The 18,168-nt window shown below is 32.3% G+C and overlaps 1 protein-coding gene and 1 non-coding gene across 6 annotated transcripts; both read left to right on the top strand.

Moving 5' to 3' along the window:
- The first annotated feature begins 893 nt into the window (after window positions 1–893).
- Window positions 894–1,097, top strand: LOC145320455 (small nucleolar RNA U3). Its single transcript, XR_013880239.1, has one exon. It is a non-coding gene; the product is annotated as a small nucleolar RNA U3 (small nucleolar RNA).
- A 4,912-nt stretch (window positions 1,098–6,009) lies between these two features.
- LOC145319596 (uncharacterized) lies at window positions 6,010–17,036 on the top strand. Of its 5 annotated transcripts, XM_080161816.1 has the most exons (12): window positions 6,010–6,261; window positions 7,502–7,621; window positions 7,885–7,968; window positions 8,788–8,925; window positions 9,082–9,142; window positions 11,606–11,660; window positions 12,924–13,037; window positions 13,344–13,487; window positions 14,073–14,157; window positions 14,548–14,653; window positions 15,320–15,420; window positions 15,736–15,866. In XM_080161816.1, the coding sequence occupies exons 2-11, from the start codon at window positions 7,503–7,505 to the stop codon at window positions 15,404–15,406; spliced, it is 993 nt and encodes a 330-aa protein (XP_080017942.1). In that variant the 5' UTR covers window positions 6,010–6,261; window position 7,502; the 3' UTR covers window positions 15,407–15,420; window positions 15,736–15,866. The 5 variants fall into 5 exon arrangements, with proteins under 5 accessions (XP_080017942.1, XP_080017940.1, XP_080017941.1 ...); XM_080161814.1 differs by lacking the exon at window positions 15,320–15,420 and having other exon boundaries at window positions 13,344–13,475; window positions 15,736–17,036; XM_080161815.1 differs by lacking the exon at window positions 15,320–15,420 and having other exon boundaries at window positions 14,091–14,157; window positions 15,736–17,036.
- The last annotated feature ends 1,132 nt before the right edge of the window (window positions 17,037–18,168 follow it).

Below are 18,168 nucleotides of genomic sequence, written 5' to 3'. Positions count from 1 at the left end.
GCTATCCTTTACAGACGGACGAACAAATCCTAATGTAAAAAAGCTTCGTCTTTAAAAATGCTATAGTTCGGACCTATAGTGTCTCATATGAAAAGTAGATGAATGTGTTCATATCAGGGAGGGAGGGGACATTGGGCTAATTATTACACTAGTCCCAAAAGTCTTATAATAAGATTTTTTTATTCATTGGCTTCACAAGTTCACAACCTTGGTGACTTTTATTGAATTTTGATTGGTTGGTTCATTAAGTTGAGTGTCCAAACAAATCAACCACTAATTTTAATCTTCAGAAGGGGTACTTTTTGCATCATCATTGGGGATGTACATCAATTTATCGGTCAACGACTTTTTCCTTTAGATCTCTGGATCTTATGGATTAATACGCAACTTTGCAGTTCTTACTCATAAAGGCTCAATGCTAAGGCGCTAAAGGATCAGGATCTTAGGGATATTACACTGAACGATTAAATGATATTCCCTCCGATTCTTATGTATGAAATTATATAATATGGGGGGGAGGCCCTAGCCTCTACGGGCTTCGCCCTATGAAGTAATGGGAAGTCATCCCTCCTAAATAGAAATATTCAAAAAAGTTATTCTTTGTTTAATTACTCACACATAACCTGCCAAGGAGCAGCTGCAGAGTTTCTCTACAAAAAAACGTGTGTGATGTAGTCGATAATTTGGCCACTAGGTGTCTCATTTTTTTCAATAGAAGACCTCCAACCGGAGGTTACATCAACAAAGTATGTCACCAGCTATTTGAAAAAGTATAGAGATAGCATTTCTGAGGCGACACAGCAACTGAATCAAGGTGTGTGTGGAGGTCTGGTCTGGTCAGCAACCTGTCTTTCGTCTTTTTAACATACCTCCCAAAAAGGTCAGTGTAAAGTAAGATTATACTTCACAGAATCATTTCTGTAGTATATAACCTTTGTTTCTTTTCGAAACTTAAAGATAGCTAAGCCATGATGATGAGTTGAATGTCATGTCCTGAGCGTGAGAAGGCGTTGATGGTTGACTCCATCAACATATCGATGATCGCTTGGAAGTCACTCTGTGATCTCATAGATGGACCATGTCATCGGCTGAGTGGTTAAATTAATATCTCTGTTGTATGCTAGTCATATGCTAAACAATTTTAAATACTGGCATACAAAATCTATAAAATATCATTTTTTAAAATAAATTATTTTAAGTTTTATTTAAAAGAAATTAATATTATTATTTTTAAATCCACCGCTTTTTATGTTTTGGGTAGTTGTTTTAGAGAAACCATTTCTTTTGGGGAGGTAAAACAGTTTAAACCCTGTATAGGACAACTGTCCAATCAAAATCATTGTTATTTTAAGTTCATTACATTTATTTCAAACATTTGAAATGGTGATTTATATAACGATTGGGAAAGTTGTTTTAAAAGCGTTGTCAATTTTTAAAACTTGTTGAACAAACAGGAAATGATTGTTCGTTTATTAATAAATTCTTAATGCAATGTAATTATTTATAAATGTTGATTATTAAATGTATGTGTTGTTTTGTCCCAATAAATTTTTGAATTTGAGACATTGCAAGTAATGTTTATTAAATGCTAATTTATGACAATTACTATTTTTTAGTATTTTTATGATTGTTGTCATCCTTGTCTTATCTGTATATCATGTAAGATATCTGATATTTGGAAACTATTTCTAGCCTCAGACCTTACATGGTAGCGTGTGCTAGTTCTTAAAAACAAGGACGAGGAATTTCAAGAAGCAAATCAATTGATAAGGGTAAGTAATAGGTTTCAGAGAATGAGGAGTTTTATTACAGTTTATTATAGTCCGGTCCCCAAAGTTTTTTAATAACGTTTTTTTATTCGTTGTTCAAATTTTTGGGACTTTAAATGAATTTTGATTGGTTGAATCTTAAGTTGATTGTCCAAACGTTTCAACCAATAATTGTAATCTAAAGACGAGGGAATTTTCATGTTTTACCATTGGAGATTTACATCTATTTATCGGCCATTGTCTTATCCCTTTGGGTCCCTGATTTGGTTTAGTGTATGTCTGTGTTAATAAATTTATAGATAGGCTCTACTTTTCAGGGAAGTCTTATATTTTAAAAGTGTAAGACATGCATTAATACAAAACTTTGTAGCCTTTAACTTTTCTGCTAGCTATATCTGACAATTTCTTCTAAATATTGTTGGTAATCTCACTATGTTATCAGTTATGTTAAATCAGGAAAAGGGAAGTACAAACTTACAGGCAGACAGTCTTTTGGAAATAGTTGCTTTGCTCCAAGAATCTGGGGGCGCAGTAGTCTAAGTGTTTGGTAAGTCGAAAACGGACAAAACGATATCCTAAAACCATCCTAAAACTTATATCTTAAAATCAAATAGCATAAAACTATCCTAGGTACTGTGTAAAGATTCTTTATTATGAAGGGCTCAATAAGTTTTTTTTTAACGGGATCTTAACTAACAAACAATAAAATCCTTTCTACCTTATTTAATAGGATAGTTGCTAAGCTACATACTAAGCATATTTGCGAAAAAATTTTAATTCAAAAAGGTTTTATCGAGCAGCTTTGTCTACATTTTTCACATATCCAAAAATTCACATATGGCCATTTCACACTCACACAAACATACATAACTTATATGAGTAAAGAGATTTTATCTTTAGGAACTTTGTAACGTTTTCAGTAGCGCAGCTACTCTATGATTAGGACCTGTACGTTCATACTTCACACTTTTTGGAATAAGATAAGATTAACTCTATCTACATTGTCGGATTGGAAAAAAGGGTATTGATTACAATAATTGAATTACCTAACGAATATATTAAGTTATTTCATTTATTTACATTTACAATGCCTACCAAAAATTTAAAGTTTTCACTTGTGTTCATGAAAGTTAAAGGTGGAAAAGTTTGACCACTTTAGTTTGCGCACCCTCAACAAAAATTTAATAATAAGCCCACAACAAATAGCAGGTCGATTCTGTACACTTTGGGGGTTCAGTAGGCAGTAAAATTTACAGACCTATGTCTCTTCCCTCCCCAATCTTAACATCTTCCTAAAAATTGTGTACTAAAACTGTTCTTTCAGCCATCAAAACTGTTTTGTTTTTCTTGTTCTTGCTGTCCTCCTTGTAGACATATTCATTCTTGTTTTTTTTTGTTTTCATGTTTAGTAAATTGTTTACATCTTTATGTTTATATTTATATTACTTTAGGGGACACTAACATTTTTTAGGAGCGAGGCATTGCTACTTTTGGGGTTGTCTGTACGTCCATACTCCATACCGTGTACGTCTATGATCTTTTTTGGGTTTAAAACCTTGTATGTATATTCCTGCAGCTATAAAGTTTTTTTGGGTATATTCCCTTTTCATGGCGACGCCTCTTAAGTGGCGTTTCTTCGTATTTTCACAGTATATTTTTTCCTATTTCTAGCCCCTGCGGGGGGTTAGAACCCTCCGGGGCAATACCTAGCCCAATATAACCTAACCTAAAATAACCTATCAAAAGCCATTTTGAAAATACGATGAATCGCCCCTCAAGAGGCTTTGCCAAGAAAAGGACTATACCCGTTATAAGTAATACGGTTGTTTCGTTTGTCCGTTAAGATCTGTATAACCACCAAATCTACTGAGTTCTCCATTTCAAAGACTCTATATATAGATTTAGGCTATATTTGTATAAAAAATATCCTAAATCTTATGAATATAAAGGTTTTTTTCTGCCACCTTCCTCTCACTTCATTCAAATACAGAGCCCCTAAATGCTAAGGGTGCAGCTGCTAGTATCTAGTGATAAGGCTCATTACTCCCATATAGTGTTAAAGATAAACTAGGTTTCTATCTTGAATAGCAATCAAGAAAATTGTGTCTCTTTTACATACAGACTGAATAACATATCCTTGTAATAAGTTAACAGGATGTTTTCTGTCTGTTTGTGCCAAAGGATTTTGTTACCGCTAAACAGATAGGTCCTATCTAACTCCCCCCTCCCAAAAAGCCTCTAGGGGCATAGCCGCTGTGAATTAATAAAGCATCTTCGCTACTATTGTTTTGCTATCAATGTATGACAATCTTATTATTTATTTATTTAAATCTATTATTTACATAAAACAATATGTTTAACAATTTTTAAATTTGATTGCAAAGAGGTGACTTGCAAAAATATAATTACCAACATGTATTAGGGGGTATCAAAATTCGAAGCTTTCCCATCAAGTGCATATTGAGCACTACCCCCCCCCCCTCCCTTTTTCCGATAAAAATTATAAAAAATGGGGTTAATATTTCTATAACCCATAATAGCCATATTATAACCCATTTAAGAAACTCGCATAACGTAAATTGAAAGAAAAAAATTTAAATTAATTAAATTAAATGGGTAAGACATATTTCTGTCTGTATTAAAAGATCTCTGTAACCACTGGACCATTATGGTATTTCTTAACAGTAAAGCTTTTTATATATCTTCGCCCTGACAAGGGAAAACGCCCCATTCGCACATTCTCTCCCCCCCCCCTTCCCCAATTTTTAAAATATTTTATTTAAAAACAAAAGTTTAGGGTTTGCTGAAAGGTTTAAAAAGAAAATAAAAACTAAAAGAAGCGAAGTATTTCAAAAATGATGGTTTTGAAACACTCTTATCTATACATGTAATTTATTTGCATGGATTATTTTTGCAACTATAAAAGTTATAAAAATCGGCAAAATGCCTTTGTGAAAATCCCCTAAAATCTTCCTTGCTGAAATATGACATACATAGTTTTTGAACCATGGAAAAATAACTAAAAACACAATTCTTTTAAAAAATTTAACTCTATTATTTTTATTTTAATTTCATTAATTAATGAAAATTTCTTTCAACCATACAATAATAACATCATAATAGTTTTAAAAACTCCAAACACTTTCCAAAAAATGATATTGGAGGTTTTTCCTTATGATTTTTATCCTATAAATGAAGCGTATATATCTTATCCAAATATAGGCCTAGACGAACATATACTTAAAGCCACAATAAAATATACATTATCAGAAGAAATGCAGCTATTCTATAACTAGGACATGTCCTGACGTCAATACATCGTCTCTGTGAGTTTGCATAAAATTATCAGACCTATTCAACAAATATGCATTAGATTAACAAAATTTTTGGGTATAGTCTTTTGTGACATCGCCTCTCAAGGGGCGTTTCGTCGTATTTTCACAGTAGCGTTTGATAGGTTATTTCAGGTTAGGTGATTGCCCCGCAGGGTTAGAACCACCCCGCCGTGGCTAGAAATAGGAGAAAAGCTACACTGAAAATACGACGAAAATACACAAAAAAAATTTCTGTTTGAATACAGATTTCGTCTATTTTTTATCATTTAAAGTTTGTAATTCCTGCGCTACTTATGAACCTAAATATACTAGTTGTATAATTCTAAAAATATATTACCATGCATTTAAATTTTCACACAAACCTTTGTGTCTGAAGCTATATATGTATTTATATATGCAATATATTCATGTATAATATTCTATTTTTTTTCATAAAAATCCTCTAATGCAGCTAGGCATTGGCCTGAAATCAGCGGCAATAAAGCATTCTTCAATTTTAATAGCCAATCAGTGCCGGCTATTGGCTACAGCTCTCGACCAATGAGAGTGGCGGATTTTCAGGCAGTGTTTGTATTATACACTGCCTGAACTGTGTGTGTGTGTGCCTAGTTGTGAAGTGTAATATGCAAGCTAGAGAGACTGGAAGATGGAATGTCATGCCATTTGGCTTGGAGGAGGGGGGGGGGTCATTTAACTATTTTATATGGAAAGAAGATGGGGGGGGGGGATTAGAGATAGAATTAAACATAAGGTGAATATACAATACAAGGGGGGGGGGGATTTAGATTGGTTTGAAATGAGGGACGGGGGGGGGAGGGCTCCCCTAGCTGTAGGGCTTGTGAGAATGGTTCTTAAAGCCATAAAATAACCAACTGACTTTTATACCAAGTTGATACAAACCCGCGCAATCAGTCAGAGGGGCTTTAATATAGGCATACATTGCAGTAATTAATCAATACACCAATGCATAGAACTAATATTAATCAATGTTAATATTAATTAATTAAAAGTTAATTACAAAGATAACTAATAATGAGTGATTAAATTAAAATTGTGAAGATAAAACAAACATGGATAAATAAATTTTTGTGAGAAATTGAAACAAAGAATTGTAAAAGTAATCAATAACTTGCAGGGGAAAGTCAACAATAAAAAAGGTTAGTTTTCAATTCCTCTTTCCTTCTACTTACATTTATACAATTGATAAAAATAACACTTTAATTGAATTTTGTTATTTGACGCTGAAAAAAGTTTAGATTAGTTCAACCTGAATGCATGGAGCTGTTTATTGCGCGAGTCCCCAAAGTTTTATAACAACGTTTTCTAATACAACAACTTTGGACACTTTTATCCAATTTTGATTGGTTGGTTCATTAAGCTGTGTATCCAAATGATTCAACCACGAAAATTGTAATCTAGAGAAGGGATAATTTTGTGTATCATCATTGGGGATGTTTATCAATTTATAGGTCATTGTGTTATCCCTGACCTAGATGCCATTTGATTATGAAAACAAAATAAAAGTAAAAATAAAAATTTGTTTGGATATTAAACAAGATCAAAAGGGATAAGACAATGGCAAAATAAATTAATGTACTTCAACAAAGATAATAAATAAAATTACCTCTACTCTAAAATACAATTAATGGTTGAAATATTTGGACACTTAACTTAATGATCCAACCAATCATAATTCACTAAAAGTCCTCAAAGTTGTTTAGCTAACGAATAAGGAAACACTATTATAAAACTTTGGGGACTAGTGTAATAAACGACCCATTGTCCCATCTCTCTTTCAACAAGAAAGCAAAATTAAAATGCAATTGCAATTGCATTACATAAAATTATATTGAATGAAAGGGTAGATATTTTGTTTAAATCTACTAAAATCAACAAAAATGTATGACAGAGGTATCGCAAATATTCTTATTCATATGTTTACAGATACATATATAGTAAAGGAGAAAGTTTCAAAGAAAACGCTTGGCTTAACGATTGATATCTTAAATAGAACAATTATCTCCATAAATAGCGTAAAAATAAAATGTTAACAGTATTTGTTGATGAACGAAGAACAGTTATGTGCTTTACGATATTTAGCATTCAGTGCTGTAAGTAGATGGTATATTTACAAGTGACTACTATGACAGACAGGCATATCGACGAATTTATACTGATGATGATTTGTCATTGCGACAAATTAATTTTACCATATATTAATCGGTTTTGAGCAATGCGGAAAAATTATTTATCGTAGTGTTTAATATTTTTTAGAAGAATAAAAAATTGTATGATTAAACCTTGTTTTGTTGGATAGTAATTTTTCAGTTTTCATTTTATTTACCACAGAAAACTGTTCAAAACACTATCCGACAAATAACTATTTCATATTTGTAGAATGTTCGCCGGGCATTCTCCGCGGCGTGGTGTACCTAGTGGTCCCGGGAGTGCAGGATACACCACTCCATCTTACCTACCTTATCAGAACCCCCCGCAGGGTTATGATCTCCATTCAAGGTAATCTTTTTATTTTTTTTTGTCGGGTTAATTTCATTTCGTTCCTTAGAAAAAAAATTTTCTTGTATGTGAAGCTATAAAAATCACTTATACAAAAAGACCCTTCAATTTCACGACCTTTCATATTCATTCACCCACTATTTTAGCTTTCAAATCAAACTTATGACAAAGCAACAGTATTGACAATCTTTTAACTTTAACTGAAGATTTAAGCAGGGATTTGATACCTAAATATAAGATCATTATTTTTTTATATGTTTTAGTTACAGTTCCATGTATGGAGTAGGGAGTGGGGATCAACAGTGGCCACACACACATCCTTATATTCCGTCTCATCTGTATAATAGGTAAATTCTCTAGTCTGTCTGTACTTTTATTTACTAAGTATATTTGCAATAACTTTTATTTAATGAAATCTTCCAATTTTTAACCTGTACAAAACGGCCTGCTTAATTGCTTCAAGATCCATGTCAGATCTATATAGGAAATAAATGTCTATAAACGAGCTCAAGTTTTCCAAGGACTATTCGTTGAAAACTCATAGTGCTCCAATAATCCATAATAAACTCTCATTGCCCAGAACGATAAGACCCATTATTTTACTTTATTAAAAACAAATTCATTTTTTTTGATTTTATGTTGCTATTTACATTATAATGAAGTATTTAATTTCTAATCATAAAAAAAGAAAATTTAAATTTATGATATAATAAATTTAAGAAAACTCTGTTTTAAAAGAATTTGATTGTGGCGACACTTTGTGTGTTCAAATATTGAACTAAAATTGTAATCATATAATAAACCCTTTGGTGATGGTAATGTAAAGAAAAAAATATAATTTAAAAGAACTTTTTAGGATCATTTAAATTATTAAATATTTACTTCCGTTTAAATAGTAATGCAGGGTGAGGAAAATAGATTTATTGAGAAATATATATGCATATAGAAAACTAGCCAATAGGGAGATAGTTATATCGAGCAAACTCTAGTCTGTAATACTGCTTTCAAGTCGGTTCTCTCTTGTGAATATGAATGAAAGAAACAGAATAGAACATTTACAATTCTTATTAAGGCTTACTTTTAATGTACAAAAACATTACAGCTAATAGCCTTACACTTACAATAGTTCTAGGAATCACCATTTCAAAAATTGGCATATATTTCAGGTCGTATGATGAATGGGGACTACCCTCCGCTCCCTCGTCAGGCTTTCAGCCCCCATCACCCTCCGGTGGAGGGGGATGTGGCCCCAATTCTGAAAATGAAGAAAATTCTCCGTCCCCCGGGTTTAACCCACAGATCAGGTTTTTTATTTTAAAGATTTGGCCGCAGATTCACATTAAGAAATGAAATTAAGTATATTATCAACCATATTAATTAATTATCAACTTTATTTTGGTTTGATGCCATTTTCTTCCCAAAATATGTCAACTGTCACCTCATAAGAACTGTTTTTTTAGTGGAGATTTCAAGCCACCAATTTACACACGGATACAACCTGATGAACCTCAATCTGACCAGGTACAACAAACACTAGTTGTAGAGTAGCTGCGCTCCTAAAAACTTTTAAGAAGGGCAGCACTAATTTACTAACACGTACATATTGATAAACATTAGTCTACGGTAAAACAAGAATTCCATTAGAAGCGGAGCAAAGATTAGCTACGTATGAAAAATAATAATATACATTAACAATGAAAGAAAACTTGTATGAAAAATTACTTTTGTACTTAGATAATTATAATCATAGAGAAAAAAATCCTTTATGAGTGGATAATAGACCCTTGGGATTTCCAAGGGGGGGAGGGGGTATAGGGGAGGTTACCCCTAACCTCCAAAATAAAAATAAAAGATTTTAATTTTCTACTTTTTAACCACCACAAATGAAAAAAAATATTGTTCTGCCTCCCCCCCCCCCTCTAAGAGTGAATAATAGACCCTCGGGATTTCCGAGGGGGGTGGGGTATAGGGGAGATTACCCCCAACCCCCAAAATAAAAAAATACTTTAATTTTCAATTTTTTAACCACCACAAATAAAAAACGATTTACGTCCTGCCCCCCTCCCCTTTCTAAGCATTATTACTAGATCTAACCCTTCAGTTCTCATAAAACACTATCTAAACCTAACCTAACCTAAAATTATCAAATGTACGTTTTTTTTTCTTAAATGAGTTTACTAGTGTAGGGAAATTGGCCAAGAACACCTTCAAAACAAGGATGACAACATCCATAAAAGCGAAGCTCTGAAACTGTAGGACAAACTAACATTAACACTTTAAGTGTTTCAACTTAATAATCAGATTATTAATGTAAAAAAGTCAAAGCATAATTGTAAGATAATTTGCTGAAAAACTGCATAAATTTAGGATAATGTTTAATGACATACTTACATTTTTACGACTTGATTATAGAGATGCTTTGCGCATAAAATTTGCTGTTAAAAATCAACATGATAAAATGGACGTACGGACATTCTGGTAACGATTATAGAGTTGCTACGCTTTCTTAATCGTACCTAACTACTAAATGAATCACTATGCAAAGTTGGAAATCGAAAGGACAGCTCAAACATGCCCAAATTAACGAAAATAGCTAGCCGTTACGGACTGACAGACCCTTATTGTAAAAAAGCTTCGCTTTTAAAAAGAAGGAAAATTCAAAGACTATTTCTTTACAAATATACAATTTCTTTAACTTTATATTGAAAAGGTTAAAAAGAAACTTTTTTGAATGTTTTTTATAATTGAATTGAAATATACATTTTAATGTCTTTTTTTTAGCCCTAGCCCAGTGAGGGAGGGGACATTAGGCTGTTTATTACACTTGTCCCCAAAGTCTTATAATAACGTTTTCTTATTCGTTGGCTTAGCAACCTTGGGGACTTTTAATGCATTTTATTTGGTTGGTTCATTTAGTTCAGTGTCCAAACGTTTTAACCTCTAATTGTTATCTACAGGAGGGGTGAATTTGTTATCATCATTCGTAATGTACACCAATTCATCGACTATCGTCTAAGCCCTTTAGATCCCTGCCCATAGCCGATAACCCCTCCATCAAACATATCTTTTTTTTGGGGGGGGGGGGGATGAAATCGATAGATCAATTCTAACATGTCTGAATTAACGTACAAATGAAAGTGTCCTTTTAATATTGCCACACTTGTTAATAAAAATTACTTTGTCTACACCACAAAAAAAAGATTTAAGTTATTATATGCATTGCAAAATATGATATGAAGCAATTCTTCCTTGTAGATTATGTCTGTCTGACTATCTTCATTTTTCTGTAATCTGTTTTCTTTCCCGCAATGTAAAAACTCTTCTTTAGTTACTCTATTGTTTAACTTCCTTATACCCGCTACTTTAATATTTGGACTAAGAAAGGTTTGGTGATTTTTAATGAGAATGCTTTGTTATTTTGACTTTGGCAGGGCGTTTGTTTATGAAAGTAAGAAAAGTTTTAAAATAGAAGATTTGTTTAATCTTAATCAATAATCCGTCAAACTTAAAAAGGGATTTCAAGCTAACAAACTTTTTTGTCCAATATATTCATAGCTGACTTATTATATTTATGTTATTTATGCTTTACATTACTCAAGCGAAGAAATTCGACTATTTATAAATAACTTATTTTGTGAGTGAAATAACTTTTGAACCAAAATCTGTACACTTTCTATCCAAAAATATGGCCAGATTGTTCATTAGTTTTCCTATTGGCTGATCAAAGGAGCATGTTTCTATTTCTTGCAGATTTTAGTTATATTTGATTAATGGATTTAGAATCTACGTGGATATTATGACAGAAGAAAAATCGCCAAGTTAGGTTGCTTTATCCCCTCGAATTTATTGGTCGGGCTGTTTATTCAGTAGGAGGGAAGGGGATTATCGTCATTTTTGCCCGCTACAGAGTTCATTTTACCATAGAACATGAAAATCTGGTGCAAGATCCAAGTAATAATAAATCCATTATTTGATTTTATTTAGGATGGTGTACGGATAGGAGGCCTTCCTGGACCAACACATCATTCTCCAGATTCAGGTAACATTCAGTCCATAGACGTCCATTGTGTATAGATGTGTTCACCTCCCACACCCCTCAAACTTCGAAACCCAGAGAGACAGAGAGTGAGTGAGTGTGTGAGAGAGAGAGAGAGTGAGAGATAAAATAATAAATTGAGAGGAATTAACATTGAATTTATAAACGAAATAAGAGTGCAATACAGAAGAAAGGACAGGCAGACAGACAAAGTCTATTAAACAGCATGACTTTTTAAAACCTAACACCTTATTCTACACATATCATTATAACGCAACGTTATTGATAAAAAACTAAATTGTATTTAAATGTGTAACTCAGCCGTTATTAAGATTTACAGGAAAAAACTAAATGGCCTTAGGAATACTGTACATCTTATTGCGTTGAAATACTGTTTTTTAACAAAATTTAATGCTTCAAACAAATTTAAAAATCCTTTATCTTAATAATTTGTTTTATTTGCAATTCTAAAATTAATGCAATTTCAAAATAAACAGTTGGAAAGAAACATCTGTATGTTGTAAAATAAATTTTATTAAATTTTAAATTATTAACCTAATTTCAATTACGGAAAATATTATTTTATTTGATTTTATTAAAAATGCCTTACAATTGTCCGTAAACAAGATATATTCACCCAACCTCAAAAAGTAAAATAAATATTTATACACTTTCTAGAGCTAGGGGGGGGGGGGGGAAGGAGGGACTAAATGATTTCCGATTTTATATTTTCCCTGTCAAAAATAAGTTATGAACTACTAGTAACTACATATGTTTCAAATATGTTTTGCTTCAATTTCATAAATGACTTATATTTTTATCGACTAAAAAAAGCATTAATGAATTATGACGATATTCTAATGACTATACGTCGACATAATTATGGCGATTTTACAACAAAACAAAAGTTTATAGAGATGCAGATTGTTTTATCGCCCGAAATGAGTCAGGACCCTACACGAAACTCTGAAAATTGAACCTAGTAATAGTGTCTAACTTTTTATCTTTGTGACGTAACAAAAATCGAAGGATGAGAGTGGAGGTGGGAAAGGAAACCCCTAAAAAGGGATGGATTTTTATTAAGTCACAAAGATAAAAAGTAAGACACTATTACTAGGTTCCTGAAAATTGTACACTACCATAGATCCATCCGTGGAGTAGGCTACGTTTTGGGAGGGCAAAATCATTCGACTTGGAAAATTATTAGAAATATCTTTCAATTATTTTGCAGATTACTTGAGCATTTATTGTGATTGTCCTGTTTAGGTTTGGCTGTATCAGAAGTGTCTGGGCCAGGGACCCCGCCGCCCCAAACATCTGGGGGGCTACACTCCCAACCACCCATGTCACCACCCCGTCATCTAGATATGCAATCTCAAGGTAGAATTAATTTTTAAAATAATTTTTCGTTTATTAAAACTTAGCCATGAACCCCTTTATACCCAAGGAGGGAGAGGACATTGACTGTAAATTATACTGGTACTCAAAGTTTTCTTATTAGTTGGCTCAAATGCTTTGGATACTGTTATTCGTTTGTTACAAATTTGAAGTGTCCAAACATTTTCACCAATTATTTTAATCTACAGAAGTGGTAATTTTATTTTTTATCAATAATTGAATTGTTTAAAGAAAGCTACTTTAGAGCATTTGTTAGTTTGACTTAATCAAAATATTTGATGAATCCAGGTATCTCCAGCGTGGAAAACCTGTCAGGTGGTGGCGGAGTGTTGGATCCGCTGCCTGCCAGACCGCAGCCCGCCAGGTCGCCGTATGAGTGGATGAAACGGCCGGGCTCAGCCTCGCGGCCAAGTAAAGAAGGTAGTCCTGATGGTAAATATATTATATACAATACTAACATTTTTAATAACAATGGATATAGAATACATGGATATTGTGACTGCGGTATTTTTGTCGACAATTTAGGTTGCTGATATAGTCCTCATGTATTGGTCAATATGATTACTCATGGTTAGGAGAGGGGATGAGAAATTATAAGAGGGTGTGTGGAAATTGGTATCCTTCAATTAGCCAGCCGGGAGAAACATTTTATCAGGGTATGCGAGAATTTCTCAAAATATCCATTAGTATTCTATATCCATCTTCATAACATTATTAAAATTAGGTTTAAGATACTTTTAAAAGGCAGACAAAGCAATTAGAAATAAATATTTAAATAAAACTTTGGGATATCTTAAACTATAGAAATTATAAATAAAAAATATTCCTTCACTCATACTTAAAAGTAAAAAAAATTTCAAAAAGAAAGGATGGAGGCAAAAAGTTTTTTTAAAATTGTTATATCCCTGTAACTAACTTCTTTAATAGTACTAACATGCATGGCTTTTTCAACTTATTAAAATAAAAAATATAAGATTCAAATTGTCATAAAAATCTCATTTATCGTCCTTTTTACAGGACGTACCCGTACAAAAGACAAGTACAGAGTTGTGTACAGTGATCATCAGAGGTTGGAACTAGAAAAAGAGTTTCATTACAGTAGGTGGGTATTAGTAGTAGCGTAGCTACTCTTATAAAGAAGGTGATATAATGTCTGTATGTCATTGTCCATGCGTCTAAAAATAATTGTAAGCCAATTAATTATGCCTCATTTGAGATAATATAAATTGTTGTTTAATAATTATAAATATTTAAAATATACCCCTAGAGTGGAGTGGGGGGGAGTCGATTTTAATTTTAGTTTTTTGAAAAGTATTTTTTTTGGGGGGTCTTTCCAGGACCTATGAGAAGCTAAACTGTATAGGAGAATCATATTGGTTCAATCAGACAAACAAACTCATAAACATCCTATTACTACTTTATAAGTATATCATTTAAACTTCATATTTGTTTACAATGGCCGTTTGTTGAATTTTATTTGATAATCATTTAGGTATATAACAATTAGAAGAAAATCTGAGCTGGCTCAAACCTTGAATCTTTCTGAGAGACAGGTCAAAATATGGTTTCAGAATAGAAGAGCAAAGGAAAGGAAGCAGGTCAATATATTCTTTTGAAATTCAAATATTCAGATAAGTACTAACTTCCTAAAGTGTTCTCATTTCTCATTGACAGACTGACTGAATATTTGACAATATTAACTCAATCCCTCAGATAATTTTGTAGATAATTTGAATTTAGTTTTCCTTCAGGTAGGGGGAAAAGGTGATTTAAAAATCAGCCATGTGACGTCATAGAAATTAGTAATTATCCATTTCTTTTATAGGTGTTTTCTTTCCCACTTCTCCTCTCATCTCCCTCATTTTTATGACGTCACACTGCTGATTTTTGAGTCACTTTGTCCTCTTTCTTCTTAAAGCTTCTCAATTGTTTTTACTCTTATTTTAAGATATATTTATTAGGTCGGTCTTATAGACTTTCCCTAATTTTGAACTTTGATTAAAAAACATAATTAATCATTCTTTGTTTATAAAGGAATAAATTCCGTAAAATTGTGAGCAAGCTTCCAGTCAAATGCGCTTACTAAGTCTATATGTTCTTAATATTTACCAAATGCATAGTAAAATTCAACGCAGGTTGACCTAATAAGCACATTTGACTGGAATCTTCTCACAATTTAACAGAATTTTGCAAAGGTTTCTATTCCCTTTTTAATCATAAAATATTAGTCAGATGAAAAATAATATTTGTAAATACTTTGTTAGGTTGTTAAAGTGAAGGAACAAAACCCCCCACTGATCCCCCCTCCTCATAGCTTCCACCCTCTCTATCAATGGTTCCCCACGCTATAAATGGACTTTTTCAGGCTAGATTTTCACATTATTAATAATTCTAATTTGGATTTTGAAATGCTAAAAGAAACAGGAGAATAAAATAGAAAAATGGATCATGGAAAGAAAATGAAGTAGCGGGTTTTGTCTTATTTTGACAGTAATTTTGATAGGTTATTTGCCGCGCATGGTTAGGAAATTGACCCCGCAAGTTTAGAGCCCCACGCAGGAGCTAGAAGTAGGAGGAAAGGTAATGTGAAAATACGGAAATCCGCTACTCCGTTTTTATTTCATGATCCAAAAATATTAATAAATTAAAATATCAAACTAATTAAACTTTTCTATTTCAGGTAAAAAAGAGGGATGAACTGATCCAGAAGGAAAAGCTGGATCCCATAGCTGTGCACTCCAGCCAGATGGCGGCCATGGCACAGTTTGGTATGGGGCCCATGGGACACATGCTTCACCCTCACCATCACTCTCTGCCACATTTGTAATAAGACAATTTAGTTCAAACTCTGACCGCTAGATGTCTAACAAGCATAATTTATGACTTTTACTTGATATGTTAAGAATTCTTTTTCAAGCCACAAGTTGGTAATTCAGTTAATGCAAATCTGAAAAATTGTGATAAAAATGTAAATAAACCAATTTATAATTAATAAGCATAAATTTTAAAGTAAAAGTTAATCTGTGAATCTAAAAAATGTTAAATATACAGACTTTTAAATAATCTATTTTTCTTAAGATACTGAAAAAAAACATTTAGTGACATAAAAATAATAAATATTTCTGAACTGTAAATTTTAATATTGTATTAATAGATAAAAAAGACTTTTTATGTTCTATTTCAAATCAAATTACAAATATTATTATTATTTGTAAATAAATACTTTAATTTACACTAGCGGATACGCCCCTAGAGGCGATTTTTCTTGTAAGGGTGGTTGTACTCTCCCCCCCAAATAGTTTAAAACCTTCCCAGGCTACCCTGTAAAGATGAACCATATAGGTTCAGCAGTTATGGAGATCCATCAGTACAAACAAACAAACATACAGACATCCTTTTACTTTATTTTAAGGATAAAGATTTGCCTATCAGAGTTCAATATTCAACCTAAATTGTTGTATAAGTAGTAAAATGTATGTGTTTGTATGTTCCATGAGGTTTTAGGCTATTTTACAAGTGTATTAAAATTAAATGTAGGTATATACTTCCTCCTTCATTGCCGGGGCAAAGTACTTAAAAGTTATGGTCGAAGCCATTAATACGCAATAATATTAGTATTTACCGTATTGCTTCGAAACCGATTAACATCCGGCGGATTAGAACCGGTTCGTAGCCATACTGAAAAATTATGTCTAGCATTGTATTATATCCAGTTTTCTACGAATATAAAAATGTACAGTCATAAGATTACAAACAGGTTTTTTAGCCAGTGCCTTCGGCATCTCGGGGCTTGAAAAAACTTATAATCTTATAATGTATATTTCATATCCGTCAAAAGATGTTTATAATATGATGCGAGAAATAACTATTAGTAATCTTGCCAGTGTTCCAAAACTACCTAACATTAATAATTATGTTAGTGAGAATAATATGCAAAATTGTGATTTGTTTTACATTTTGTAATAAATAATATATAATGTATTTGTTCTTTATTATCACAGCAAGTAATTCATAACTCAATTTGTTCGTCCAACTGTCAGAGAATAAGTTAATTATCGGCTACTCTAAAAATTTAGAGGAGTTCTTTTTAGAAGCGAAGCTAATTTATAATTCACTATGTATATCCATCAGTCAGTCAGCCAATACCGCTATGGGGGGAGGGGAGGGGTTCGTGTGGTTTCCATTCATTTTATTTTCTCTAACAAGACCTTAAATCTCTTAATTTACTTAAAGGGACTGTGAACGTAAATTTTTCTCATCTTAATATCATATCTTAACATTATCTCATTCATAATATCTCACAGATAGAGCAAAACGCGCTTTTGTTTGCTTAAAAAACGGCTTTTTCCGACGATTTTTATAAGGTAAAGGGAAAGGAAGAAATTTTCCGTATTATATAAAATGTGCATTAAATTGCTTTTTTCTCCCATTATAGCTAAAATTAAACTTTTTCACATAGTTCTGGATTTTTCCTAACGGTTAAGCTGACTTTTAACATAATCCTTGCTTTAAACCAATGTATAGTTACTTATGTGAAATAGACAGACTTACATAAGTTAATGATAGAGTAGACTTAATATTCAATTCAAAATGCAAACAGATTTTTAAGTATTTATTATATTGGATTAAATGCAGTTTTTGAGTAAATAAGATTATATATTGATACTATATTTAGAAATGATTAAATATGTTAATAAGTCAAAACTACTGATTATTCAAAGCTGGAAAGTTCTGAAGTAGCAGGATGTCTGTCTGTATATCAGGACACCAAGCAACAGGATGACTGTCTGTTTAATTAATACAAGGTATTAATTAACTATGCACTTTGAAGGGGTAGAATATCTGCCTATGCAAACTATCTAAAGTAGTAGGATGTCTGTGAATAGCTGTATTGGTCTTAATAAAGACTCGAACCCAAACCAGATAATGTTCTGTGTTAGGACTCTCAATATCAACTGACTTAAATATATTTTCTCTTTATTCTTTCTGAGAGCAATTAAAGAGTAATTAAGAGTAACAACTAAAATATGTCTGCAAACTTAAATATATGACGTCACAACATAAATATATGACATTTACCCCCTTCTGAAACCATCCAGCTAAGCATGGTTTC

Source organism: Acartia tonsa, chromosome 5 (genome assembly GCF_053477335.1).
Source record: "Acartia tonsa isolate MP-2025a chromosome 5, ASM5347733v1, whole genome shotgun sequence".
Lineage (NCBI taxonomy): Eukaryota > Metazoa > Arthropoda > Copepoda > Calanoida > Acartiidae > Acartia > Acartia tonsa.
Note: the sequence above shows the minus strand (reverse complement) of the source record. Positions and strands in the feature narration are given on the sequence as shown.